General features: G+C 41.5%; 1 protein-coding gene across 1 annotated transcript; it reads left to right on the plus strand.

Moving 5' to 3' along the window:
• The first annotated feature begins 766 nt into the window (after positions 1 to 766).
• On the plus strand, positions 767 to 27,290 carry LOC132765551 (E3 ubiquitin/ISG15 ligase TRIM25-like). Its single transcript, XM_060759832.2, has 6 exons — positions 767 to 1,431; positions 5,007 to 5,102; positions 7,300 to 7,533; positions 12,079 to 12,241; positions 15,261 to 15,323; positions 26,669 to 27,290. Exons 1-6 carry the CDS (start codon positions 847 to 849, stop codon positions 27,205 to 27,207), a joined length of 1,680 nt encoding a protein of 559 aa, XP_060615815.2. The 5' UTR covers positions 767 to 846; the 3' UTR covers positions 27,208 to 27,290.
• Positions 27,291 to 27,729: the final 439 nt, after the last annotated feature.

Consider the following 27,729-nt stretch of genomic DNA (forward strand, 5'->3'; position numbering starts at 1 on the left):
CCTGGAGGACCCAGAGAGTCCTTGGAAAGTGTTTTTTCAGGTAATAAAATCAATTTTTAATTCACAGTTTTCCTATTTTCACAGTAGCCCTGTGCTCCAACTCTCACAAAAGCAGAGGGCCTACTTTATAGCTCAAAACAATGCTTTTGACTGTATTTTACTTTCTACAGCATATCATCAAATATAAAGTGATTGAAAGGTCACGCAACCTGTATTTTCTAATAGCGGGGTTGCAACAATAAGTTGTCTAAACTGAATTAAAAAACCTTTGTTGTACTAAAAAAAACTACTGTCAGCTGATCCACCAGCACATGAGTTAAACATAGTTGTTTTAAATATAAATGTTTACACAAACTGTAGCAGGGAAACATTATCATCAAGGACCCATGATTCCTTTTATAAAATTAGTAGCATTTTTTCATAATAATAATAATAATAATAATAATACTTTATTTTTATACCCCACCTCCATCTCCCTGAAGGGACTTGGGGCGACTTATAAAGGGACAAGCCCGAAAAAATATACAGAATTAAAACATAGCACAATAAAATAAAATCAATAAAATGAAATCAGGTAAAAACATATCACAGTATCAGAGCAAATATCATAAAAACAATATCATGGCTCATCTAGGGGAAAAAGAGAGATAAAGTGTTACCTTTCTCCCAGAGTATTGATCCTGTTAAATGCTGTCTAATCAATCAATTAAAACTGATACAATTAATAAACTTAGGTTTTCCCCTCCTTAAAAACAGGTCACATTCCTCCTTTTCATACTTTCCAAACCCTTTTGAGCCTGCATGTATTGACTGTGTCCCAGTTCTCCCAAAACACTTCCGTTGACAATGAAGAAGACAGGCTTTGTTTTCCTGAAAGACAATATTATATGTCCAATATGCCTCGAGGTGTTCAGAAACCCCGTCACCACCGCCTGCGGGCACAACTTCTGCATCGACTGTTTGCAAGACTACTGGGACCACCAGGTCCTGATTGGGGAGTGCCCCTACTGCCCCCAGTGCCGGGAGCCCTTCAGCTCAAGGCCTCAGCTCCGCAAGAACATCACCTTGGGAGAGATCGCCATGAAGTTTGTTCGCGAGGAGGCCCAGGTGTCCAGGAAGTCGGCCAGCTCGAAGGACGTCCCCTGCGACTTCTGTGCCACCAGGAAGTTCAAAGCCGTCAAGTCCTGCCTGCAGTGCATGGCCGCCTTGTGCGACAACCACATCCGATCCCACTACGAAGACAAGACCTTCAAGAACCATCAGCTGGTTGACCCACTCAGCGACCTGAAGGCCAACATCTGCCTGAAACATCGCAGGCTGCTGGAGCTATTCTGCAAAATAGAAGGAAAATTCATTTGCCAAACCTGCATCCGGGAGGAGCACAAGAACCATGAAGCCGTCTCTCTCAAAGATGAGAGAGTCAAGGCCGAAGTGAGTATTGTGCCTTTCATCATAAGAATAACGTTGACAACACTGAGGAGGGTGCAAGGCTTCCAGGATAACTGCCTCCCTTGAACAAGTTACTTCACACCTCTTAAATTTAGGATTGTCAGAATGGAAACTGGAGACAACTCCCTCATTTTTTATGGTTGTGTAGAAGAGGGAACTCCAATAAATATCATTTGTCATACAACCAAGCAACAAGCAGTACCAGCTGAAATCCCCTCCTCTACACAACCATTAAAAGGACAGGAACTGGTTCCAGCTTCCACTGGTGACTCTAGCTCTCATCTTCCTCTCTGCTGTCTGGGGTGTTTTAAATCTTCCTAAATACCCACGCATCTCCTACCCCTCTTTAGATTCCTTGGCTAACAGTTTGGACCAGCGCCTGTTTCAGATTTTGTATTCTTGAGGCTCTGCACTTTAATCTTCTCTGTACCTGACAGCTTGGCTACCATAGCATGCAACATCTAGGCATTTAAGATCCAAAGGCAATGGATTATCATCTGCTCTACTGACACACACTCATGGCCTCATCACACTAGAGCATGCATCTACTTTAAATCAGGTTTCAGTCTACTGCAGAATTCTGGGATGTGTAGTTTAATGAGGTCCACAATCTGTCTAGCTGAGCAGTTTAAAGGCCCCTCCCTAAACTACAAGCCCCAGAGTTCTGCAGGAGACAGAAAAAGGATTTAAAGTGGATCCATGCTTTAGTGTGATGAGGCTGTCAGCTCTGTCAATGCTGAAGCATATTAAGATGCACCCTTCACCCCCCCCCCCCCATGAATATGGAAGCAGGTTGTGTATTTATTGTGTCTGTATATGTTGATAATTCCATCATTTGGTGAAAGAGTGTTATAGATAGATTCATCCCTCCTCATTTGCAGATTTCATTATTTGTGAATTTGATTCAAAATGTTATCTCAAGCTCCTCCAGCATGACTCTATGGTCAACTTCTTCCAGTCTTGCTGCAAGGAGAATCTAGAGATAGCTAGTGAAAGCATTTCTCTGGGAATTTCTTGGTCCTCCAATGCAATTCTGTGGCCAGCTTTCCATCGAGTCGTACCGGAAGACCTATACATTCCTAGATAGATGATCTCTCAGGTCAAAATAAGGAATTTCTTTATTCATAATTTTTCACAGGGGTCCTGTGCTCCTAACCTCATCAAATGTGGTATTTGGGAAGTGGGGCAACATTAAAAATAATAATATTCAATATGTATTAGATTAGAATTCACTATCTAGTCCAGGATTCTGTTCCCACATTGAGCAACCATTTTCCTTTTGGAGGTCTGCAAAAAGGTCTTGAATCCAACAGTAGCTTCTGTTCATGTTTTTTTTTACAAACAGTTGTTCAAAGGCATTCTCATTGTTAGCAGAAGTCATCCCAAGGCTTAGCTTCACTGATTTCATTAAACCCTCTTTAACACTCTCCAAATTGTTATTTCCAATCTTACAAATTGCATATATATAGAAATTTAGCCTATCAGGCATTCCTCACTGGAGGAACATTGTGCAGCCCTCAGCCAAGTTTAATGTGAACCCACATTGTTTGAACTGAGGGTGGCATTGCATCTTCATTTTGCATGCTGAGAAATCTGTTTTATGTTATTTGCATCCCCTGGAAGGAGAATGGGAGAAAATACAGAAAATAAATTCTAGGTTTTCTTTAGAAAAGGTTTAGATATTGTCTGAAGAACTGAAAGCAATCACATCAAACTTATCTTCTTCACCCAGAACAAGCAGTAAAACTCTCATAGTTACTGGCTTATCACTGCAGGGAGATGCTGTTATTGCAGTTGGCATAAAAGAATAATCAATGCCACAGAAACCTGATATGATCCTAAGGTCTGAAGCAAGCAAAAAGAGAGGATATCTGCAGTGAAAGCGCATATCCCCTTGTGTATTGTTGTTTTAAATTAAGCCCTCTTGCTTCATTTCTGTTTTGTTTGGGGGGATGATTGGATTAGATTAGAATATTTGGAAACTAGCTGCACTTAGATTACACCGTCCAAGATCAATGGGACATATATTACTAAAAAAGTCTCATTGATTTCAATACTTCTGCTTTAAATGTAGCTCTCTAGTTCCAATCCATTAGTAATAAACATATAAGAAGTTACACAGAGGACACACAACTATAAAATTCAGTGAAGTCTCACTGGGATATAACTTCCACATACATTTATTAGATGCCCCAGTAAAATAATTGATAGCACATACAAAAGGTTTAAAACAATGGTGGCCCTCATCACACTAGAGCATGGATCCACTTTAAATCTGGCTTCTGCCTCCTGCAGAATTCTGGGGTTTGTAGTTTATAAGGAGGGGGACTTTAAACTGCTCAGCCAGGCAGGTTCTGGGTCTCAATAAACTACGAACCCCAGAATTCTGCAGGAGGCAGAAACTGGATTTAAAGTGGATTCATTCTCTAGTGTGATGAGGCTGAAACATTATTTTGAAAAGTGAACACATTCCTGATTATTCTTTTGCTGTCCCATGAGTAACATATATATTAATCTAGCCCCCATCATCAGCAACTGCCTTCCCAAATACCCCCAATAATGTTTTCTCTATTATGGGTGAATGTTATTAATTATGACACAAACACAAACTTACTGTTAACACAGATGCCATTATAACCTTTCAAACGTAATGTCGGTGAACCTCATCACCAACTATAGTGGTGAATAATTGCACTGTACTTAATGCATTACTTCCAAGCTCTGCTCCCAACTTCTTTCTCAGCTGTTAATCTAAAAGATACTACAAGATGCAGTACTGTTCCATTATCTGGGCAGAGGCCACAAGGGGGTGCTAGAGAGAGAAGTATAGTCCATTTTATGGAGGGAGGGGAGGGTGGGTTGAAGGAGGAAAACCAATACCCCCTGTTTTCCTGTTATTCCCACACCAATGTTCCCGTTGTGGAAACAACCCTCGTTTATGAAATGGGAAGTGTGGTGGGGGAATAACCAGGGAAAATGGTTTTCCTCCTTCAACTCCCCCCCCCCCCCACATAAAATGGACTAGCCTTCTCTATCTAGCGCCCCCTTGTTGCCTCCGTCCAGATAATGGAACCGTACTCAAGATCCCATTGCGTACTCAAGATCCCATTGCATCCCATTATGTATACCGCATAAGCGGTATACAAATATAGTAAATAAATAAATAAATCCAGATGGACATGGCTATGACTTTGAGTTCTACTTCCAAGCTCCATTAGAAAAAAATGGTAGTGCCTAAGTTAGTCTTCCTTCAGACCTGGTACCTTGGAACCGTTGTCCAGTAGGTACTATTCTGTTTTGAGACTGTGCCGAGCTACCATTGCCTTGTTCCCAGTCCTTGACCACACTGAATTAAGCTGGTGGGAGTTGGTATCCAGCAACATCTAAAGAGCAATATCCTTGTTGCAGATGTCCACAGAGTTGAGTCATAATACTTCAGCACACTGGATGTTTGAGAAACCGCAAGAGTACTAGGGACTACATTTAAAGATGTACATGAAGTAGTGGTTTCCAACCTGCTGCTTTCTATGTTCTTATTATTTCTTTTTCTTTTCCAGGTGGAGGTCAGGCAAATACATGCCAATGTGGGAAACCAGATCTTCATGTTGGTTGCAGACAGTCACAAACACAGAGGGAGAGTGAATTACCTTGAGGTGAGAAAAGCTTCTGAGACAGTTCAGCAAAGAGGGGGTGAAACTGTGTATGTGACACACCCTGCACAGTCTCTATGGCATGTATGGCCACTAGATATGTAAAATTTTGTAGGTTAGTGTGTCTACTTGCATAGTATAGATTCACCGGATACTTTGAGTCTGAAGATGGAGGGTACAGTAGTCATCCTGCAAGGGTGAATAAATGTTGAACATATTTTTCCTACTGCTCTGTTGATTGGGCATGTAGCCCAGTCTCAGATTGGCTATAAACCAGGAGCTCTCAAACTTTTTAAACAGAGGGCCTGTTCACGGTCCCTCCAACTGTTTGAGAGGCCAGACTATAGTTTGAAACAAACATGAACAAATTCCTATGCACACTGCACATAACTTATTTGTAGTACAAAAAAACATGAAAGAATTAGACAATATTTCTTGGGTAATAAGTAGCCTTTCCTTCTTTACATTTTCTATGTAAACAATGCAAACACACAGCTATGACAGATACAGACTTTTTCCTTCAAGTCTAGCAGTCATCCCAGGACACACACACCCACCAAACCCCACAGCCATCATCGTCATTAGCCAAATAGAAGATCTGGGAACTATTGTTTATGAAAAGTAGCTTTTCCCCAACTCTCAGTATGGTAAGCTCTCCTCTTCATCATGACTTTGCTCCTCAAACAAAATATATGGCTGCCTCATGACTGAAAACTGAAAACGTCCTCCTCTTCTGCTCTTATTTTTCATGCTGATTATATTTTTACAAAATATAAGCCCACTTAGCAAGCTTATCTGCTTAAACCAGTGTTTCTCAACGTGTGGGTCCCCAGATGTTTTGGCCTTCAACTCCCACAAATCATAACAGCTGGTAAACTAGCTGAGATTTCTGGGAATTGTAGGCCGAAACACCTAGGGACACACAGGCTGAGAACCACTGAGTCTTAAACAGGTTTTTTTAGAGTGTATGTGTGTGTTTTTAAGAAATCATTTCTTCAATGTAAAAAGCCTCCACTCCCAAGAGAAGGAGGAAGTTGGCAGTGTGATATCCCAAGTCCTTGTTAGTACAGTGTACAGCTGCCTTTACACCAAACCAGCAAAACCTGTTGCCATTTGATGCTACTGAGAAATTCAGGCTGAAATGTGAGGAGGGAGGGAGGGGAGGTCCGTTTTGAGGGTGGCTTCTTACTGATTCGAATGTTTTAGTGCAGAGGCACAGAAATGAAAGTATGGTGTAATGCGGACGGAATATTTAAAAATCCTTTTAGAGTTTATTTATTTATTTATTTCATGAATGGACTTTGATAGTGGTCTGAACTCGGTCATTCAAATATATATTGCCAGGTCAACTATAATTTCATAATCCAAGGTTTCACTCCAAATTAGCAATTAAACCAAATGTATGTAGAATTTTTACAAAAACATATAATGCCAACAATTGAACAGCAAAAGGGCATGACATACACATTCGCCAGTATGGAGCAAGCACTGTTTCCAAACTGTCTACAAAGGCTTCTAGGAGTCCGCTGATATTTGGTTCCAGATCCCCTTGTGGATAACAAAATCCATTGTTGCTCAAGTCCTATTATAAAGAATGATATAATAAAATGGTCTCCTTGAAATAAAATGACAAAATCAATTATTTACTTCATTTATAGCCCACCTTTCTCACCCCGCAAGGCACTAAAGGCAGCTTACAGACTCCGGCAAAAATTCAATGCCTCATATAAACATAACAATAAAAACATACCGCATCAAATTATAACAACTAAACACATAAGCAAATAGAACAACGAAACGGATTAAAACATGTAAAGTGCTGAGTTTTTATTTCATACTTATTGATTGATCCATAATCCTTATTCAGACTATGTCAAAATAAATATTTGTATTTTGGAACTGTTATTGTTTTGGAATATTTACAAGCCATGGGTGGTTGAATCTGCTGAATCTATAGGGCAGATTGTATGTCACACTTGTGCTTTTTGTCTTGTTTCGATGTTCTAGCTGTTATCATACAAGAGCTTTGGGAGCATGGCTCAGAATGTTTTGTACATGTTTATCTTAACTTGAAACCACTAGAAACTTGCAACATTTTCCATGTCTACGCAAATTGTTTTTGTCCATTTGGCTCTAATCCATCTAGCCTTTGTAGTTACTTTGTGGATTTCCCCTTCAAGTGTTCTCCTCCCCCTCTCAGAAAGTGGTCAAAGCAGCTAGAGATGAAGTGAATCGGGCCTTTGCTGATGTGCTCAAAGAGGTCAAGCGACAACAGACCAAAGTGATGGACTTCATAGACCAGGAAGAAAAATCCGCCTTGGTTGGAATGGGGAATTCCATTCAGCACAGGCAAGATCAGCTGGCCAATCTCAGGAGGCAAAACCTCTGGCTGGCGACACTGATTGACGAATCAAGTGACTATCGGTTCCTCCAGGTATGGTTCACACATTCTTTCTCTCCTTATCTGTGTCTGGAGGATACATTAGGAGGACTGCTGCTGCTGCCTGCGACTGTGGTGTGGTCTCCTGGGGCCCATTCAGATAGTGGCAGGTCTGACTTTGGTGGCGTCTGAGGCAGAAAAAGTGGCACACATCTTCATGACATTTCCAAATGTGATCCTGTGGGTGAAATGCAAGTATTGGAGGAAGAAACTCCTAGAATGGCTCTCAATATGGAGAGAGTCCACAGTGTGATAGCAAGCCATATAGTCCTTGAATGTTCACTCAGTCCTTAGCAGTCTTTCTCCAGCCAAACAATAATTTACTTACTTTGTTTCTATCCCACGTTTCTACCCGTAGGGACTCAAGGCAGTTAACAATAACATGACAACCCAATGCAATGTAAAAACAAGACAAATACAACAGTTAAAAAACCAAATATTTGTGCCATGACAGAACGAAAGTGAGCATCTGTGGCCTTCCAGGTATTTTTGGACTGTATCCCAATATCCCTCATCATTGGTATGCTGCCTAAAGCTGATGCAAGCTATAGGCCCAAAGGTATGAGCAGGGTCACAATGAGTTATTCTGAGATATCAATGGATGGGAAAGACCATTCCCAGCTGAAGAACCACTTGCAGTCAGGGAAAGCTGATTTACTTGGACAACTCAGATCTTCCTTTGCACATCCTAGAATCTCTTTCTCATTCCCATTCTACATATGTAATATATATGTCCCACAGGTTTACTATAAAGAGAAACAGACTCAAAAGCTGGAACACAATTTACAGGTCAAATTGCATTATTAAGAGAAATTATGATTTTTGAGCTATTAGTAAGAGAAATTATGATTTTTGAGAAGTCACAAATGCTGAACCTATTGTGAACCGTATCTTCCCCCTTCGCATGAAGAACAGGTCCTGGAAAAGCAACATTTTGGGCTATAATGATAAAACTTAACTACGAGAGATAAAACTCCCAGCCATCACCAGATCCCCTCTGCTCTCAGAAACTAAAAATGGCCAGCCCTGGTGAGTGCTTTGAAGGAGGACCACCAAGGAATCCCAGTTGCTGTAGGATAATTTGGAGGAAGGCATTGGCAAAATCACCTCTAAATACTCCTTGCCCATGAAAAACCTATGAAGTCCGCGGGGTAAGTAGGCAATTTGGAAACACACACATGAGACCCAAAAGACTGTGAGCTATACCTGACTAGGGTGAAGCCAGAGAAACGTGTGGTGGAGGTCTGTAGTAATCCTGGCTTGCAAAGCATTCATTCATCCTGGGTACAGGAGTGAAAAACTGATCAAAACGTTTAATAGCTAGTTATCCCTGAAGGTTCCCACAGGTGCTTGTCCAATCCCCCATCACAGTTTTATCTGGTGGGACAGGGCTTTATTAGATTGCCTGCAAGATCTGAGGAGAGCTGTTGATGTTGGGAGGACTTGAAGGTTTCTCAGGCACAGGATAGTCAATGTAAACTTGAGGGTATTTGACTTTGACTCCCCTATGGCTGAGAAACCTTCACATTTCAACAGTAGCCCCAACTTCTTCCTCTTTACTCTCCTGGGAAGAGTGCCAGGAACACATGGGAGGCTATGGGTGTTTTCACTTGACCAGCCTTAATGCTAATATCCGTGACCTGCCCATCATTCGATCTCTCCCATTCTGTGTTTACAAAACAGTCTTCTCCTCTAAAGTCTGCATCAGCTACTGACCCAAGCAGTTGGCTTTGCAACTTGGATTTCATAATTTATTGCAGAGCTTGGGGAAGTTCCTTTTTTGGACTACAGCAAGGTGAGGTAGGAAATTTTCCAGGATCTAGACTATAGGTGCATTAGGCAGCAAACAGCAGAGAATCTCTCCTTTTGTGATGGAGGTGCAAAAAAGAGTTTGTGTTTTTTGTTATTTGTTTGAACAGGGAGGAGAGGTTTTGCAAGGTCAAGCCACTGCAGAACTACAAGTAATAAAACACAATCTAGATCAAGAGATAAAAATTATGTGATCAAGTGGCCTCTACCCCATTTAAGTCAAACTATAAAGACACAAATAAAAATGGTCTTCTCTGCACAGAGGTGACATTTGCTGAATAGCTATAGGTGGGTTTATCCTGCAGTAAAACAGAAGCTGAGCATTCATTCAGTTACATTCCAATGGCATTGTATATTTTCCAGTAATGTTCACATTTTTACATGAAAGTATACCATAAGCTCTTGATGGTTCTCTTAGGGATATTTTTGTCCACCCAGGATGTTGTTTATTATTTGTTATATTTACACCACACTCTTACTCTGAGGAAGTCACAGCTTCAATTCAGCCATGAGACCGCCAGGTGACAATTTTGCTTAAGGCAGTCCTTAGCAAGCAGATGCAAATATAGGCATCCAAGGGCTCCTCCAGGTACATGTTTTTCCAAACCATCTTCTGGTAAATCCCTCCATCAACTGTAACATTTAATTCCCACCTAGAGTTGCTGTCTTTATGATTCTGTCACAATTCAGAACAATGTATTGTCGAAGGTTTCATGGCTGGAATCACTGGGTTGTTGTAGGTTTTTTGGGCTGTATGGCCATGTTCCAGAAGCATTCTCTCCTGATGTTTCCCCTGTATCTATGACAGGCATCCTCAGAGGTTGTGAGACCTGTGAGGATGCCTGCCATAGATGCAGGTGAAATGTCAGGAGAGAATGCTTTTAGAACATGGCCAGATAGCCTGAAAAACCTATAACAACCCAATTCAGAACAATATATTCTGTTTTCTTCTCCCTTTTTCTTTTGATTTTTAGCATGATAATGCTATAGTGCACCAATGAAGTGGCACTTTTTCATGAATATGCAAAACAAAACATTCAGAGAAGAGAACATTTTTCCTTTGAGCCACATGTCCACCCCATATGGAAAAGGTTTAGTGCGGATCCAAGAAATCATCACAAACAGAATGGAACAAGTGGCTGCATTGGCAAGAACAACCAACAAAACTTGCAAAACACAAGGACCTATATTGTGAAAGTTTCCACTTTGTTAGGTTAATCTGGAAGTCATACATTTAATAGCATATCATGTTAGTTCTCCCAAATGCATCACTTATCCAAGAATTCAGGGTTGGTGTGTTGCAGGGTCTCATTTCCTTTTGTTTTGTTCTACTGTCATCTTTCTTTTCTTCGCAGGACCTGTCCAACATCCTCCTGCTATTCTTTTCTTCTTCCATCTCCATCCCACCCAACAAGCACTCCTTTTGTGCAGTCTTTTCTTGACCTTCATCAATTGACAATCCAGTATCCCCTTTTCAAGTTGGGAAAGTATTTTTTTGGATTTACTCTAGATTTCCGACAACCTGCAAGATCAGTACTGTAATATTTCCAACCACTTCTTCACAAGCTGGGTACTTGAGATAAATGTTCAGAGTCTGACTATGTTGCAACAAAGAAGGAGACCTGTAACACACACAGAGAGAGATTGATCTCCTGCTAATGCTTCCCAGTTTGCTTGTAAACATTTTGTTCCTGATTCAGGCTTTAGAAATGTAAATAAGCACAGTTTGAACTATCCTCACAAAAGGATTTGTAAAGAGTAGGAAGGATTGGCTTACCTCTTCAACTTGTGTCTCACCTTTATCTTTATCCCAGCAAGCATGGATTTCTGGCAGTATGTTGCTTCAAGCTTCACCCTCAGTATAACCAATAAGCAGCCAGTGTTGCCACCTGAATCATAGAAGTAAGAGATAAAAACAATTATGTACTATATGAGTTGAAGAGATAGCCTTGTCAGTCTGCTTTATCATAAAAAGATTTACGACCTCATCACACCAGGAGAAATTGGCGTCCTAGCACGCTGCCAGGATGCTTCCTCCTTGGAGCCCACGAGATGCCATCACACAATGTATGGCAACTTCCAGTGGGGCTCCATAATGGAAGCCTCCTGGTAGCGTTCTAGGACGCTTCCCACATTTGATGGAGAAGTGTTGCTGCAGGAGAGGCAGGGCGCAGGGCGACAGGATTGCTCCGCTGCCCCACAGATTTGCCATGGAGTCTGATAAATCACCTCCCATGCCCTCATCAATGTGATGAAATCCTTAAAATAATCCCATGACACCTTTTGGACAAAGATACATTTCTAGCATATTTAATGGTTCCCTCCACAAACCCCATTGTTCTTGTGTGCCTACAAGTCATTTCTGCTTTATGACAGCTCTAATGTAAACCTATCATAGGGCTTTCTTGGCAAGATTTGTTCAAAGAAATTTTGCCTTTGCCTTCCTCTGAGACCCAGAGAACATGACTTGCCCAAGATCGTGCCACAGGCTCCCATGGCCAAGGCGTAATTCAAACCCTGGTCTCCAGAGTTGTAGCCCAACACTCAAACCATTACATCACACTCATATGGGGTTGGCAAGATTTATTCTGGGAAAGTCGGCTGTTGCCTTTCTCTTGCTCAAGGTGAGTCACTCACTGGGCTTCCTTGGCTGATCAGGAATTTGAATCCAGGTCTCCCAGAGTCCTAGTTCCACTAACAACGACTTCTAAAGCCCATTTCTTCCTACAGGACTTCCCCAAAACTAAGAAAATGTCTGGTTGTATAGAAGCTTTGATCGGTCTGAAATGTGAGGAACCCACCAGTTTCGTAGGGCTTAAGCAGACGCTCACTGACTTGAAATCCCAGATATCCATGATTGGGCTGTGCTTTATTAACAAAGTGCTTCAGAAAGGTGAGTTGAGAAAGGGATCAATGGGAAACAAACATGTCAACCTTTCAATAATGCTATGCAGTTTATAGTACAACCTCGTTTGAACCACAATTGATATTTCTGGTCACCCCTACCTCTCAAAAAGCTGGAACTATGGAGAGCTGGAAAAGTGAAGAAAGGGACAACTAAATAGGGTTGGAATAGGCCTCCTCTGAGGAAGATTACCAGTCAAGTAAGATGGATGGATGGATGGATGGATGGATGGATGGATGGACGGACGGACGGACGGACGGACGGACGGACGGACGGACGGACGGACGGACGGACAGACAGACAGACCATGTATGTGTCTGTATACACACACACACACGTATATGATGATACATATATGCATGATGCCTACATAAAATGGATAGGGAGAGTTTTTGTTATACAGACTGAGTATCCCTTTTCTGAAATGCTTGAGACAAGAAATGTCAGGGATTTTTTTTTAATTTTGAGTACCCGTATTTGCCTATACATTATATAAATAAAAATGTAATGTTCGGGATTAACATAACTCAAAAAGCACTGGATGAATTGACATGAAAGTTGGACACAATACACCTATCAAGCCAACAAGTGACCATCACTCATAAAAACACTGAAAAACACATCAGAAGAGACTTAAAAAGCCAAAAATTAAAAAATACACTAACGCATGTGCAAAACCACACGTATATACGCAAACACACATATATACACATATACACACACAAAACACATATACACAGACTGAGCCACAGTAACGCGTGGCAGGGGACAGCTAGTTCATAATATCTTGGGAAAAGGACCCCTGTCTTGTAATAATTTTGTGCATGAAGTAAAATGTTTGAACATTGAATCATCAGAAAGTAAAGGTGTTACTATCTCAGCCTCCCTTGTGGACAATTTGGCTTATTGGAATACTTTGGATTTTGGAATGCCAGCCAAGAGAGGCTCAAGCTGTGAATTGTTATGGCATCAAATTGCTGCCAATTTGTAAGCTGCCTTGAGTCACCTTCAGGCTTGAGAAAGGCGGGATAGAAACAGCGTAAATAAATAAATAAATAAATAAATAAATAGTGGCAGCAAGAAATTGAACAAATGAATGGAGAGCAATACTGGTGGTAGCTACTGATCATAATGGTACATATTGCATCAGAGTCAATATATCTCTGGATTTCACTTGTTGAGAAGAATGAGTTGGAGAGATTGCTGTTGCCTTCGCATCTTGTCTATGGGTTCCCCAAATATGGCAAGTTGACCTGTTTTGGGAAACAGAATGTTGGACCACGCTTAGCCTCTACCCTACTCAAATTCCTATATTATGGCTAGGTTTGTGAGATCTTAGCATGCCACACAGAGTCCCCAGTTTTGATGATTTGCCTCCAAGTGAAAGGAGAAGGTTTAGGTTCTCCACTTTTCACAGGGTCAGCTCCAGACAGGAGGCAAGGTTGCATGCAAACCTCCAGAGCTTTCTAACTGACGTGTAGCTTACTATACTTGCAAAGGTGTCAAGATGTCACAGTTACAAATACAATTAATTTCCAACCAGAAAAATGTGTTCTGTCTATGACCAGATCTTGTTTTGGTTTAATGCATAATGCTTAGTTACATCACCAATGTCATCACCAGAGTCCAGCCCTAGGTCTCATGTTTTTGCCCAGAGATTTGAGGGCCTGAGATGATTCTGATCTGATGACTCTAGTTATGGTATTTGGTGAAGGGTGGAGCTGGAGTTAATAGTAACTCAGTGGAGCCTGAGAGGTTTGCTTGTGGGAAGTTCTTGGTGAATAAGGGATGCTATTATAAAATAATGTTTTCAGACACACAAATAGTTTTAACCCATGTTCCAAGAGAAGACCTATAGTTGACCTTTTTGTTCGACTCTTATATAAAGTTCCATCACATGGCAGATTGGGTGCACTCCCAGAGTACTGTTTCTGATGCCGTCTACACAAGAAAGGAGATTTGTCAAAGCTCTTCACAACATTGTTCTGCCCTTTTCTGGCACAGCTTGAACCACTTCTACTTTTGCAGTAAAATACAACTGTAAACTGAGATTGAGAAAAACTCCTACGAGAAGCTGCTTTTGCAATCGTGCCAAGCTATTCTAGTGTCTCAATTTCTAGGCAATGGCACCTGGCTTTATGTTATGACCTCTACTGGGTACAAATGTGGGAAAATAACTCAGAAAATAAAGGTTTACTGAAGCAAAGAAACTTCAAAGGGAGATTAGAACAAAAGATTACTGCATTAAAATTCAGCAGTAGGGTGCAGGGATGTAAACGGAGGCATAATTGTTTTATCACATTATCTTGTGTTTACCAACTAATTGAAGGCCAGAGGATTTGCATTACATTGTGTGGGTGGCCAATATTAATAATGTAATGATCACAGGCAGTACTTTATAAGTTTAATACCCCTTTGACCTCATTGTCTACAGTCCCATTGGTAAACCTATTCTGATGTGTGTAGCTGTAATTAGACTATACATTCTTCCAACTGATAAAGTGGATCAGGAAGGCTTATAACCTTATTTCATAATGAATGTGTTAGTCTGAAAGGTGCCACAATGCAAAACACCCTACTGTTTACTACAGTACATTGAAACAGATGTATATTGATAATCAAGAACTTCGAGGGATAGTGAAGAATAGAAAGTCATCCACTGTGACTCAAGTGTTTAAAAAATAAGCTCAAAATCAGCTGTGTCCACGGCACTAAGTGTGAGATCGGACCTTTTTACAAAGCACAAGTTCAGAGTGTTCAAAGGGTATAGAATACATATAATGGGCACTTGGTTTCCACTGGGGTTTGGGTCCAGGACTCCCTGTGGATACCAAAATCCGTGGATGGACGTTCAATATGCAGTGGCATAGCAAAATAGTACCCCTTATATAAAATAGCAAAATCAAAAAGATAGATAATATTTTCAAGCTATGGATGGTTGAATCCACGGATGTAGAATCTGTGGATATGGAGGGCTGACTGTAACACAAATACTTTTTGTTTTCAGGGATCACAATGGTGCCCTATGAAGTGATACCAGCACCCTCAGATCGGAGGAGCTTTCTAAAGTGTAGGTGATATACTAACATTTGTTTTCTCACCATCACCCTTGCAAAGTTTTTAACCCAGAAGCAGGCAACATTGTAAATTGACAGATTTTAACAACTTATTTTATTAAACTGATTGCTTGTATGTGGCAGGACAAGATGCGGTCACCAGTTATGAGTTATTACCAGCAATGGAATACTACCCTTCTGCAGTCTATCTGGCCCCAACATTAACTACTTTTTGGTACCAAGTTAAGACAATCCTCTGCTCCAGTTGTCAATTATAGGATGTAATTGATCATGTCGGTTGTTTTTTTTTAAGATCAGCATTATAGGTCTACACTACATATATATATATATATATATATATATATATATATATATATATATCTGTTTTTAACTTTTGTGTATTTTAACTGTGTAAGGTAGTAGTAGTGGTGATTTGTGTAGTGAACGGCATTATAGAGTTACTAGCTGTGCCCTGCCACGCGTTGCTGTGGCCTATAGTAAAACTTATCAAAGTAGAGGTAGATATCTGGACTATTATGAAAGAGAGGTCCCTACCTATTCCTTCCCCCTTTTCCTCCCCCTTTCTCTCCTTTCTTCCTTCTCTACCTCTTTCTTTCTTTCCTTCTTTCACTACTTGGTTTCATCCTTCTCTCTTTCCTTCATTCCCTCCCCCTTTCTTCCTTTGCCTTTCTTCCCTCCCTGTTTGCTTCCTTCTTTCACTTTTTATTTCCTTTTATTGCACCACCATCATAACAATAACAATAATGCAATGCATTGCCTCTGGGACCTGACACCTCTCCCATTCCCCCCAAAAGGGTCTCAGAGGAAGAATAATAGCATCATCATAATCATAGAAATAACAACCTTTACCCGTCACGTGTTGCTGTGGCCAATCTTCCCTCTTTCCCTCCCTCCCTCCCTCCCTCCTTCCTTCCTTCCTTCCCATCTTTCCTTCTCCTCTTCTTTCTCTATCTCTTTCCTTCCTTCCCCCTTTTTCTTTCTCTTCTGCTGTCTCTCTTTTCTTTCCTTCCATCTTTCCTTTTCTTTCCTTTTCTTCTTCCTCTAACTTTCCTTCCTTCCCCCTTTTTCTTTACCTCCCTTTCTCTTTCTTCCTTCTTTCCTTCCTTCCTGTCTTTCCTAGATTTTGACAGGGCGGGAAGGGGTGGGGTGGGGTTTGGAGGTGGCGTGAAGTAAAAGGAGGTAAGATTGGGGCAGGGGAGTGATGGAGCGTGGGGTTGCGTGTGTGTGTGCGGCAGCGGGGGGAGTGATGGAGCGTGGGGTTGCGTGTGTGTGTGCGGCGGCGGTGGGGGGAGTGGGGTTGTGTGTGTGTGTGTGGCGGCGGGGGGAGTGGGGTTGCGTGTGTGTGCGGCAGTGGGGGGAGTGATGGAGCGTGGGGTTGCATGTGTGTGTGTGGCGGCGGGGGAGTGGGGTTGCGTGTGTGTATGCAGCGGCGGGGGGAGTGATGCAGCGTGGGGTTGCGTGTGTGTGCGCGGCAGGGTGTGTGTGTGTGCGGGAAGCGGCGCGGCGGGGCTTGGAGTGGGCATGGTTTCCGCAGAGGGAACGTTGGCCGGAAGGCCATGTGCGCGCGCCAGGGAACTTGCGGCTGGGCACCAATGCGCATGCTCAGTTGTTTTGCCGTTTTGTGAATGTGTTGTTGTGTTGTTTTTCATTTTGAGTAGATATGTTTGTACCTTGTGGGTTGTGTTATGGGCACGGGGATTTTAGTTAAGTTTCGTTGGGGGATTTTTGAGTTTTGTTGTTTTGCCGTTTTGTGAGTGTGTTGTTGTGTTGTTTTTCATTTTGAGTAGGTATGTTTGTACATTGTGGGTTGTGTTATGGGCACGGGGATTTTGGTTAAGTTTCGTTGGGGGATTTTTTGAGTTTTGTTGTTTTGCCATTTTGTGAGTGTGTTGTTGTGTTGTTTTTCATTTTGAGTAGATATGTTTGTACCTTGTGGGTTGTGTTATGGGCACGGGGATTTTGGTTAAGTTTTGTTGGGGTTTTTTTGAGTTTTGTTGTTTTGCCGTTTTGTGAGTGTGTTGTTGTGTTGTTTTTCATTTTGAGTAGATATGTTTGTACCTTGTGGGTTGTGTTATGGGCATGGGAATTTTGGTTAAGTTTCGTTGGGGTTTTTTTGAGTTTTGTTGTTTTGCCATTTTGTGAGTGTGTTGTTGTGTTGTTTTTCATTTTGAGTAGATATGTTTGTACCTTGTGGGTTGTGTTATGGGCATGGGAATTTTGGTTAAGTTTCGTTGGGGGTTTTTTGAGTTTTGTTTCCTTGTTGGATGCCCCTAACAAATTTATATATATAGATTGGGAATGGATTTGTGCCTTTAATTTGTGAAAGTGGCATTATCTGGCTGGTAAAGCTTTAAAACATTATAAAGTCACAGTGGTAGGAATGATGTCAACAAAGGAAATTACTTGGGCATGGGGGATACACCTAGAATCAAGCCAAATTTTTGCAAAATCCTATAAAGATTTTTACACAGCGGAATATTATGCTTGGTGACATTACTCTTGATTTGTGTTGCTTGCATGGTTTATGCCAGGCACAGGCAAACATTGGCCTTCTAGGTGTTTTGGACTTCAACTCCCACAATTCCTAACAGCCTACTGGCTGTTAGGAATTGTGGGAGTTGAAGTCCAAAACACCCGGAGGGACCAAGTGTGCCCATACCTGGTATATGCCATGGTGACTTTAAGAATAGGAGACTTCCAAGAACCTTGATCATCAGCAGCCATGATTGAATCAATCCACTAGTAGTGTGATTTTCCTGTTTTTGACTGTCTTCAGTTTTATCAGGCATTATTGTGTGTTCCAATGAGTCAGGTCATCTCATGACATGTCAAAATTATAGCTTCAGTTTGGTCATTTTGACTTCTATAGAGTTGTTCAGACTTGATTTTCTGTAGAACCTATTAATTTGTCATTATGGCCATCCATGGTATCCATAGAACTTTTCTTCAACACTTAAATAGACAAATGGCCACCCTAGATTACTTTTAGGCAATTTAAGCACAAAGCAAAACTGAATTTACACAGGCTCAAACTAAACCAACAGAAATTGAGGGTTTTAAAATTACTAAGATGGATGAAGGTATCTTTACTGTTGTCCATCACAAGTTGTTTTCCACAGTCCAACAGCATTTAGATGCAAAATATAACAAAACTTTCCTCTGCTTAAAGTCAGGATAGTAGGATACTAGCATACTTGGGGATTTGAAGCAACCTACCCCTGCTCCCAGTGGCGGAGCAGATTAAACCACTGAGCTGCTGAACTTGCTGACCTAAAGGTCGACGGTTTGACGGTTTGAATCCAGGGAGCAGGTTGAGCTCCTGCTGTTAGCCCTAGCTTCTGCCAACCTAGCAGTTTGAAAACAAGCAAATGTGAGAAGATCAATAGGTACCACTTTGGTGGGAAGGTAACGGCGTTCCTGCAGTCTTGCTGGCCACATGATTTTGGAGGTGTCTACAGACAACGCCAGCTCTTCAGCTTAGAAGTTGAGATGAGCACCAACCTCCACAGTCAGACAAGACTAGATTTAATGTCAGGGGAAACTTTTACCTTTACTTTTACCCCTGCTCCCTAGTCTTAGAAGGTGTGTATGTGAGACCCAAAGTCTTTAGCTGTAGCTTGTGCTGCCATTTGTACATAATCCTATTAGATGAGTTGCCTGAGAACCAGTGTCACCCTGGACTTATGACAGCAGCATGTGCTCTGATGATGTGCCAAGTTTATACTAAGGCCCATGTACAGAAAACCCTTCAAGGCAGTCCCTTTGAATGGATGAACTTAAGTGCTGCATTAGAAACTCAGAAATCAAGGACCAGAAAGTAAAGTGTTAATCTGGCCTTACAAATTCTGAACCCCAAACATTCTGGATAAACTGTCCAGAGGGGCAGAAAGCCTCACTAAAATTAGAATCCAAAAGCAAGCGAACACTTTCTACTTAGCTTGCCTTATTATGGCTGTTTATTTATCGTATTTATATCCCTCCTTTCTCAGCCCGAAGGCAATATATTATATGAAATGTGACAACAGTTGAGTTGTTGGGAAGCAGGAATGAGGAAGAGTAGCCATTTATGATTTCTTTTCCCTAACTGATTGCTATAATTTGAACAGTATGATCCTCCTGTATCTTCAGAATCAATATACGTCGTTTCCTTTATGTTGCCCTATACAAATTATGCCCTTTCCTTGCTATTGCCACATTTTGTACCATAGATAAGAATATGGTTCACTATAATCCATGGCGTCACATATCGATATGAAATCCAAGAATGTATCCCCTGAAGATTTGGGGGTCATATTATATATTACATCTTTATGCTGGAAAAATCCATCCTGGTGAATTTGTGGCTTAAGCAGCAGTCAAAAGGATTTGTTGAGGGATGGAAGGACTTAGCACAAACCCCAGGAAATGACCTGCAGCTGTGCTATGTCCAAATTTTGACAAGCTTCTTCTTATAGCATTTCGTTGGAGACTTGCGCAACCTTTTGGCTACCCCAAACTGCAGGTTTTGTAGGACTCTTTCTGAGCCAGTCTCCGCAAGAGATGTAACAAAAATAATCATAATATTTAGAATGGTTCATGCAAGAATTCCCAAATGCATTCCCTCCAGCTGGTGTTGTAGAGTAGTCCAAAACATCTAGGGGATGGGCAACATTTGGAGGAGGGTATAATAAAACATCCCTGAATCCAGACATTTTCTTGCTTGGTGGCCGTGCCCTAGGTTTTAAACATGCAATTACAATACCTGCAGACAGGAAAAGGATTCACCATGGGCTTGTTCCTGAAGAACAGAGCTTTCCAAAATGTGTGTCATGACACGTTGGTGTGTCGGTTGCTGTGTATAGGTGTGTCCTGCAAACATAACAAGAACCCTCTGAGCCTGTGTAAAATAAGCAATAAATCATGTATTTTTAAAAACATAAAAGAACACTTTTCATGAGATAGTAGTAGTAGTAATAACAATAATAATAATAATGTATTTGTAGACCACCCTATCTCCCCGATGAAGCTATATTCCAACATGTATGGCAAACATTTTGTTATTATAATTTATGTATTTGTCCATATCTCTTATAATAACTGTTTGTTTTAACCCCTGGTTTGCTAGTAAAACTGAATTACTGTGCTACAAAATGATACATGTCTACAAAGTTTGTCACTAACATTAACACTAACATTAGGACGGGTTTAAATGGTGTATTTTAATATTTTGCTAAATGTTTTTTAATGTTTATGTATTGTATGTGAATTTGTGTCCTGGCATTGAATGTTTGCCATGTATATGCTGTGCTCCGCCCTGAGTCCCCTTCGGGGTGGGAAGGGCGGAAGATAAATGTTTTAAATAGTAAATAAATAAATAAATGTTTGGAAAAGTCTGCTGTAAAGCAAGCCTGTCTTCTTCTCTCACAGTGTTACCTTTTGTAATACTTTTGATGAGAAATGCTTACTTGTGAATCAAACATTTTATAGATTTAATTGCTGACTTAATTGTTCCTGCAGTTCTCTTTATGTTCCAGAGCAATATTTCTGTCTTTTAAAAGCTAACCACCATCCTTTAAAAAAGTATTACTCTTTGTCTTTGTAAACAAACAAATATTTTAATATGTTGTAGCATTAAAAAAAATTGCACCTAGTGTGTGCAGGGGGGGGAGTTTTAGAAATTCAAAATCTCCCTGGCTCTCAGCACAATGCGAACACCTGAATCAGTTTTCATTCACGCTTGAACCTGTAGGTCGAGCAAAATTATGTAATACTCCTTCATCCTCCTAATTTAAGAGCTGTTTTGATGCATCCTTTGCCTTTAGTCATGATGACTACTGTTGGTGTCACCCAGTGCGGTTACCCATGATGTCAACCCCATGAACTTCCTCCCATAACAAACCTTACCACGATATTGTTGCTGAAATACCAGAAAATGTAACAAAATTAGTGACTATAAAAATCACCAGCAGAAAAACTGACATGTGCTAGTAACATGTGCAGACAAAACCACATGATTTAAAGTGTCATTGTAATTTGGTAATAATGTCAACAGTAACTAGAGCACATGCACATTGGAAGGTTCAAAAAGTAAATTAGCTTAGAGTTTTAGCCTTGTTAACAGATTGATAACAGTACATGTAAGCTAGGCTTACAGAAAATGTTTTTGTGATTATCAACCTCATCACACGCCGCTGCCCCCTCCCCACAAATGATGTTTCGGCAGCCTCCATGTCAAAACGGCAGGGACACGGACTGACTGTCGCTCCGTGTGCTGTTCTTGGCTTCCCCCATTACATAGGCGAAGCTTCGTTAATGTGCCACTGAAGTATGCTGGCTCCATTGGAGCTTCAGTTGCTACATCTTTTCCCCATGATAACTCTTCCAAAAGTGAATTTCCCTTCCTAGGGGTACTTTTCTCTCACTTCCTGTTTTCTCAGCCCTGTTCTTAACTATGCGTCATTTGTGTTGGATGTAAGTCAGATGTTTATAGGTTAGGGACTGTCTATACACTGTGAAGAGGTAGGAGGCCCTTATCAATTGTGGCACCCATTTGTGGAATGTCCTCTCCTTAAAGACTAAGTGAGTGCCAATCCTGGTTTCATGTGGGCATGATTTTCATGAACTGGTCTATTTTTAAAAAATGCATTATTTTTTTAATAATATAGCTTAACAACAACAACAACAACAACAACAACAACAACAACAACAACAACGCTTTATTTTATATTCCACCCTTCTCCCCAAGGGGACTTGGAGTGGATTACAGCATATAAACAGACACATGCAAACATTCAATGCCTTGTTACAATGAAATATACTGAGACACAAATACAGGGACAAAGGCAAAGGCTTCTCCTCTCATTTCCAGCTCTGGAAGCGATGCTCATCTCTGGTTCTCTTCTCCATTTCCAATCCGAGGAGCCTGCGTTGTCCTTAGACACCTCCTGGTCGTGTGGCTGGCATGACTGCCTGGAGCATCTTTTGCTTTTCCCACAAAAGCAGTACCTATTGATCTACTCAAATTTGCATGTTTTCTGCTAAGCTGGCAGGAGCTAGAGCTAACAGCAAGAACTCACTCTGTCCTGCAGATTTGAATGGCCAACTTTCAGGTCAGCAGTTCAGCAGCACAAGGGTTTAACCCATTGCACGACCTGCAATGTTTTCATCTATTTATATTTATTTTGCTTGTATACTGCCTGGAAGATCTTGTGATATTAGTCGGGATATAAAGAAACAAAACATATCTTTTGGTCTTGCTGGGATGGAGTGAGAGTTTTGTCCCCATGCTTTCCTCCAGGGTAGAAATGAAGATCAGTAACAGGATCTCTGGTAGACAAAGGGAAGGCTCTCTCCACTCCCTTCTGCAGAGATCTTCATTTAGATAGTTTGTCCTTGCTGGTAAGATGGATCTGTGTAGGCATAGGGAAATCTTAGGAGGAGTTGAAAGTGTGCAGCTGGGTAGGGGAGGCTTTTCTCTCAATAGCTTCTGAGGATCAACCCACGTGAGGGGTGTATCCCAGCTTCATTGCTTGGTATGATCCCATTAACCTTACGTCCTCCAGATTTAATTGTGCAACCTAAAATAAACTCATACAGCGGACATGGGTAAAAACATCCACTTGTATCTATTTGACTTCAGTTGTGGGAAATCTGTGGCTTTCAAGACCAATTTGATTTTGGATAAAAATGGCTGAGTATGATGTCAATGTGTCGGATAAGAGCAGGATATTGCACAGTGTAGCTGAGATACAGCCTTAGGTGGATTTGGCCTGGGACAAAGGGCAAGGTGGTGCCTCTCTCCTTGTTACACATATCAACTGACAGGTAAATCTTACTGCAGTGCTACTGAATGGTCAACAACACTGGAAGCCAGCAAGCTAAATCTGGCAAAGAGGGCAGGCAAGGAGGTATGTTTGCTAACTGTCCTAATTTGGCAGGGACAGTCTGAATGAATCCTCTGTTTTCCCACTTTTCCCACTACTTTTTAAATATGCTTTTCTGTCCTTCTCCACTCACTTTTCCCCTTTGACTTACTTACTTACCTTTGTCCTTGACTTTTTCCAGTTGCTGCAAAATCAGTTCAAATTACAAAAGAATTTGTACTCAGCTCTGGAAAGGAGATGAAAGGATAGGTCCAAATGTTACCCTTGCCAGGACGCACAGGCAAAGATTAATTTCTGCAACCTGTCCCTGCTAGTATGTTCTTCCTCATAAATAATCTTTGACATTTTGATCACATCTTGATTTTGCTTGGCCGCAAATGACACAGTTTTCATCTGTAAAATGTTAGCAGGTATGGAGAAGCCATGTGGTGCATGCTGCTCTGTCAGTCTGAGGGCACATCCAGACAGCACCCAAAATGTGCACCCTCCCGCGTTTTATGTGGGGCGTCCAAACAACTTCCCATATAAAAATGATTGCCTTCGGGACAAAGCAAGAAAATCTGCTTTGTCCCGAAGTAATTTAACAGCTGGAAAGGCCTGGTTCTTTCAGAAAACCCTTGTCTTTCCATCTGCGGGTGCTGTGTGGATTGGGTCCGGGGATAGTGTTGTGTGACTTCCGGTGCCCATCCACACAGCTGTCTTGCGTTTCTTGGGCTTCTGGAACCCAACAAACCCAAGACAGCCCCCACCCTCTCCCAAAATCCTTTTTTAAAGCCTTTTAAAAAGAAAATAACTTACCTGGCCACCATTCCTCCTTCTCCAGAGCTCTCCTGGTGCATAAAAATGACGCACCAGGAGAAGGAGGGGAGTAGGAAAATCACTGGTGGTGCAGTGTGTTAAAACTCTGAGCTGCTGAACTTGCTGACCGAAAGGTCGGCGGTTCGAATCTGGGGAGCGGGGTGAGCTCCAGCTGTTAGCCCCAACTTCCGCCAACCTAGCAATTCGAAAACATGCAAATGTGACATCAATAGGTACCGCTTCTGCGGGAAGGTAACGGTGCTCCATTCAGTCATGCTGGCCACATGACCTTGGAGATGTCTACGGACAACTCCAGCTTTTCAGCTCAGAAATGGAGATGATCACCACCCACCAGAGTCGGACACAACTCCACTTAATATCAGGGTAAAGCTTCAATTTTACTAAAGGGGTTTTGTTTTGTGTGCCCTCTCCCAGGAAAGCATGGATGTTGGGTGGTAAAGGTAGAGGTAAAGGTAGTCCCCTGACATTAAGTCCAGTCATGTCTGACTCTGGGGTGTGGTGCTCATCTCCATTTCTAAGCCGAAGAGCCAGCGTTGTCCGTAGACACCTCCAAGGTCACGTGGCCGGCATGACTGCATGTTAGGTGGAGGTGTGTGAAATTCAACCTGGGCACAAACGGGTTTAAGAAACCCGATTGCGCCTGGGTTAAAGCTCTGTGTGGAACCGCCCTGAGAGAGGGTCTTTGCCACCTCTGCTAGTATTGCTCTACCTGCTTCCCAGCATTAATTATCCATGGTGACTGTTCCCACTGATGTCCTATGTATTGGTACAGCCAGTCTCTCTAGAGCAGTGGTTCCTAACCTTTGGTCCTCCAGGTGTTTTGAACTTCAGCGCCCACAATTCCTAACAGTTGGTAAGGTGACTGGGATTTCTGGGGGGTTGAAGTCCAAAACAACTGGAGACCAAAGGTCGGGAACTACTGCTCTAGAGACACTAATTTCAGCATGCAGACATATCTAATCACAGGAACTCTGCCTCCTAGGTGGCTCCGGTCCAAAGGATGTGAGCAGTGCAGCAGGAGAAGATCACAGGAGTTCTCTCCCTGTCAGATTTCCATTGCAATGAAAGATAGAGGGAGGTCATCCAACATGCAGTCTGTTGCTTTAACTCATTTCATAAGAATCCAGAATTTCCCCTCTTTTTAAAAAAGGGTATCAATGTGACCACCAACATCAGTAAATTGTCCCCTAACTGTCTTTCAAATGAAAAAAACAAACAAACCAGAAGAACTTTCCTAGAGTTTGAGGAATACTTTCCCTCTGACAATATTTGTGCAATCAAATATCTTCCAAATAAACAAGAGAAACTGTCTATAAATGTAATTTTATCTGTTTGTTTGATTAGATTAGATTTAGATGCTTTCTTTGTTACAACATGGGACCCAAGGCAGCTTACAAAGGTTCAAAACAACAACAGGCTGGATGGCCACCTGTTGGGGGTGCTTTGAAGGCGATTTTCCTGCTTCTTGGCAGGGGGTTGGACTGGATGGCCCAGGAGGTCTCTTCCAACTCTAGGATTCTGATACGATGATTCTATGATACTTTTAGATGTACTATTCAAATAGAAGACTTTGATCCCTTAAAGAAAATATATAATGTGAGAAATGATATTGAAACACTAATAGCTGGAAAATATTGCACTGTATGCAACAAACAGTTACAAATGCATGTCTATTTTAATTAATAAATAAACATTAAAATATCTCAACCCCCCAAAAAACAATATGAATAGTTTGGTATTAAAAAAGCTAAAACACAGACCATCATCATATTAATTTATTACTTGGCTTCGCACCAAAAGGGTAAAAAAACTACCATATGTGAGCATGGGGTGGTTTTTATAATTGTAATTTAGATTGAGCAGGTGTTTCTATTTAGTACAGACTGGTCACTAGCTATAGGCTTTGTCTTTGTTTTGGTTCGTTTGGTTAAACTACCTAGTTTGCTTACTGTGTTATGTTCCTTATCCAGTGAGGCACCTTTGACATGGATCAGCTTGTTTCACCTTGTTCTCCACTTGTGGCACATATCAACACAATAAAGAATCAGTGAGATGTAGGGGATAAACCACGATCTGGAGATGAACCAGGGCAACGGTGAGGAACCTTTGGCCCAGTGTGAGCTGTCAAACTGCGTCTCTCATGAGGCCTCACCATTGAGCTTATGGAAGATGAAGTCTAGCCATGTCTGAAGGGCCAAAGTTTCTCTATCCTTGAACAAAGGGAAATTCTATATGGAAATTCCCTCACAGCCATGGAAGTCTCTGGATAAGTTCATTGCAATGTTGTTCCCCAATTCAGCTGATTATTATGATCAAGATGAAAACAAGCAAAGCTCCACATTGGTTGTACTAAGCTTTATGGCAGCAATAAATCTAAGATTGGACAATTGCTCTGGATCTGGGATCACAAGGTGGCAAAAATGCTCAAAGCATAACATCACTTTCAAAATGAAACCTACATGTACTGAAGGTAAAATTCAGGAGATGGGAAGGCCTATATTTTACTTTGGACCCCTTGGAGGAGACCTACTCTTTAAAAAAAATAAGATCTCTTGTGTTCTCAACTCCTCTATGATTTTGAGACATGCTTGGTTCATTCTAGACCTGTTTATCATCATCTTGCTTTCTGTGACATGTTTTTCTTTTCCACTAAACAGATTATTGTACCCTAAATTTTGATGCCAGCACTGCCAACGAAGAACTTTTCCTCTTTAAGGAGACCCACTCTGTGCTGAACATGGGGATCTTGCTGGAGAACTACTCAAAACCCAGCCAAGGGTTCAACCACTGGCCACAGCTTTTGTGCACCCGCAGCCTGTGCGAGGGCTGCCACTACTGGGAGGCAGAGATCTCAAATACATGGCTGTGCTTAGGAGTCACCTACAGTTACAGGCACCGCACCGAGAAGTCATGTATGTTTTATCTGATTGGGAGGAACAGCAATTCCTGGTGCTTGGAATGGGACTCTGTGAAGTTCTCTGTCTGGCATAACAATATCCAGACAGTGGTGCAAGGCAATTACTACAAGAACATAGGGATCTTGCTCGACTACACTGGTGGCTCCTTGACATTTTATGGCATCACCAATACCATGAACCTCATCTACAGTTTCCTGACCACATTCACTGAGCCATTATACCCAGCTGCCATGGTAAGCAGTGGGGCATCTGTTACTTTGAGACAGCTAAAAGAGTAAGGCCAAATCACTAAAAAGAACAAGAAAAAACCAACACAAATTGAAACCTCAGATTCTTTCTTAAAGGCCAATTGCTGTTGCTCATAAAACTAACTTTTATCTCAGATTCCTGAGGCATGCTCATTAACTTTTTTTAAAAAAAGTCACATGGATACAAGCAGAATGTGTATGTTGGCAATGGACTTTAGCTGTGGGAGATCTTTACTTTCTTCACAGGACTACATGGTGGTGAGAAAGAGAAGCCCACAGCCTCTCTAGTTCAATCGCAACTTCCTCTTACATCGGCACTTCTTTGAGGAATGCAGCCAAGTGCTCCATTTGAAACAGGACAGGTGCCCTACCTCATGCTTGCCTACAAACTTCTTTGTCCTCTTCCTCGGGTAGCAGACAATACCTTATGCCTTCTTTATAGAGCTTGTTGGATTGAAACTCCCATGAACCTTAGCTAATGCGGTGAGGGATGGGGATCTGCAATCCAACAACCTCTAAAAGACTGTATGTTCTCTGCCAATGATTTATCCA

The sequence above is a fragment of the Anolis sagrei genome, chromosome 2, assembly GCF_037176765.1.
Source record: "Anolis sagrei isolate rAnoSag1 chromosome 2, rAnoSag1.mat, whole genome shotgun sequence".
NCBI lineage: Eukaryota > Metazoa > Chordata > Lepidosauria > Squamata > Dactyloidae > Anolis > Anolis sagrei.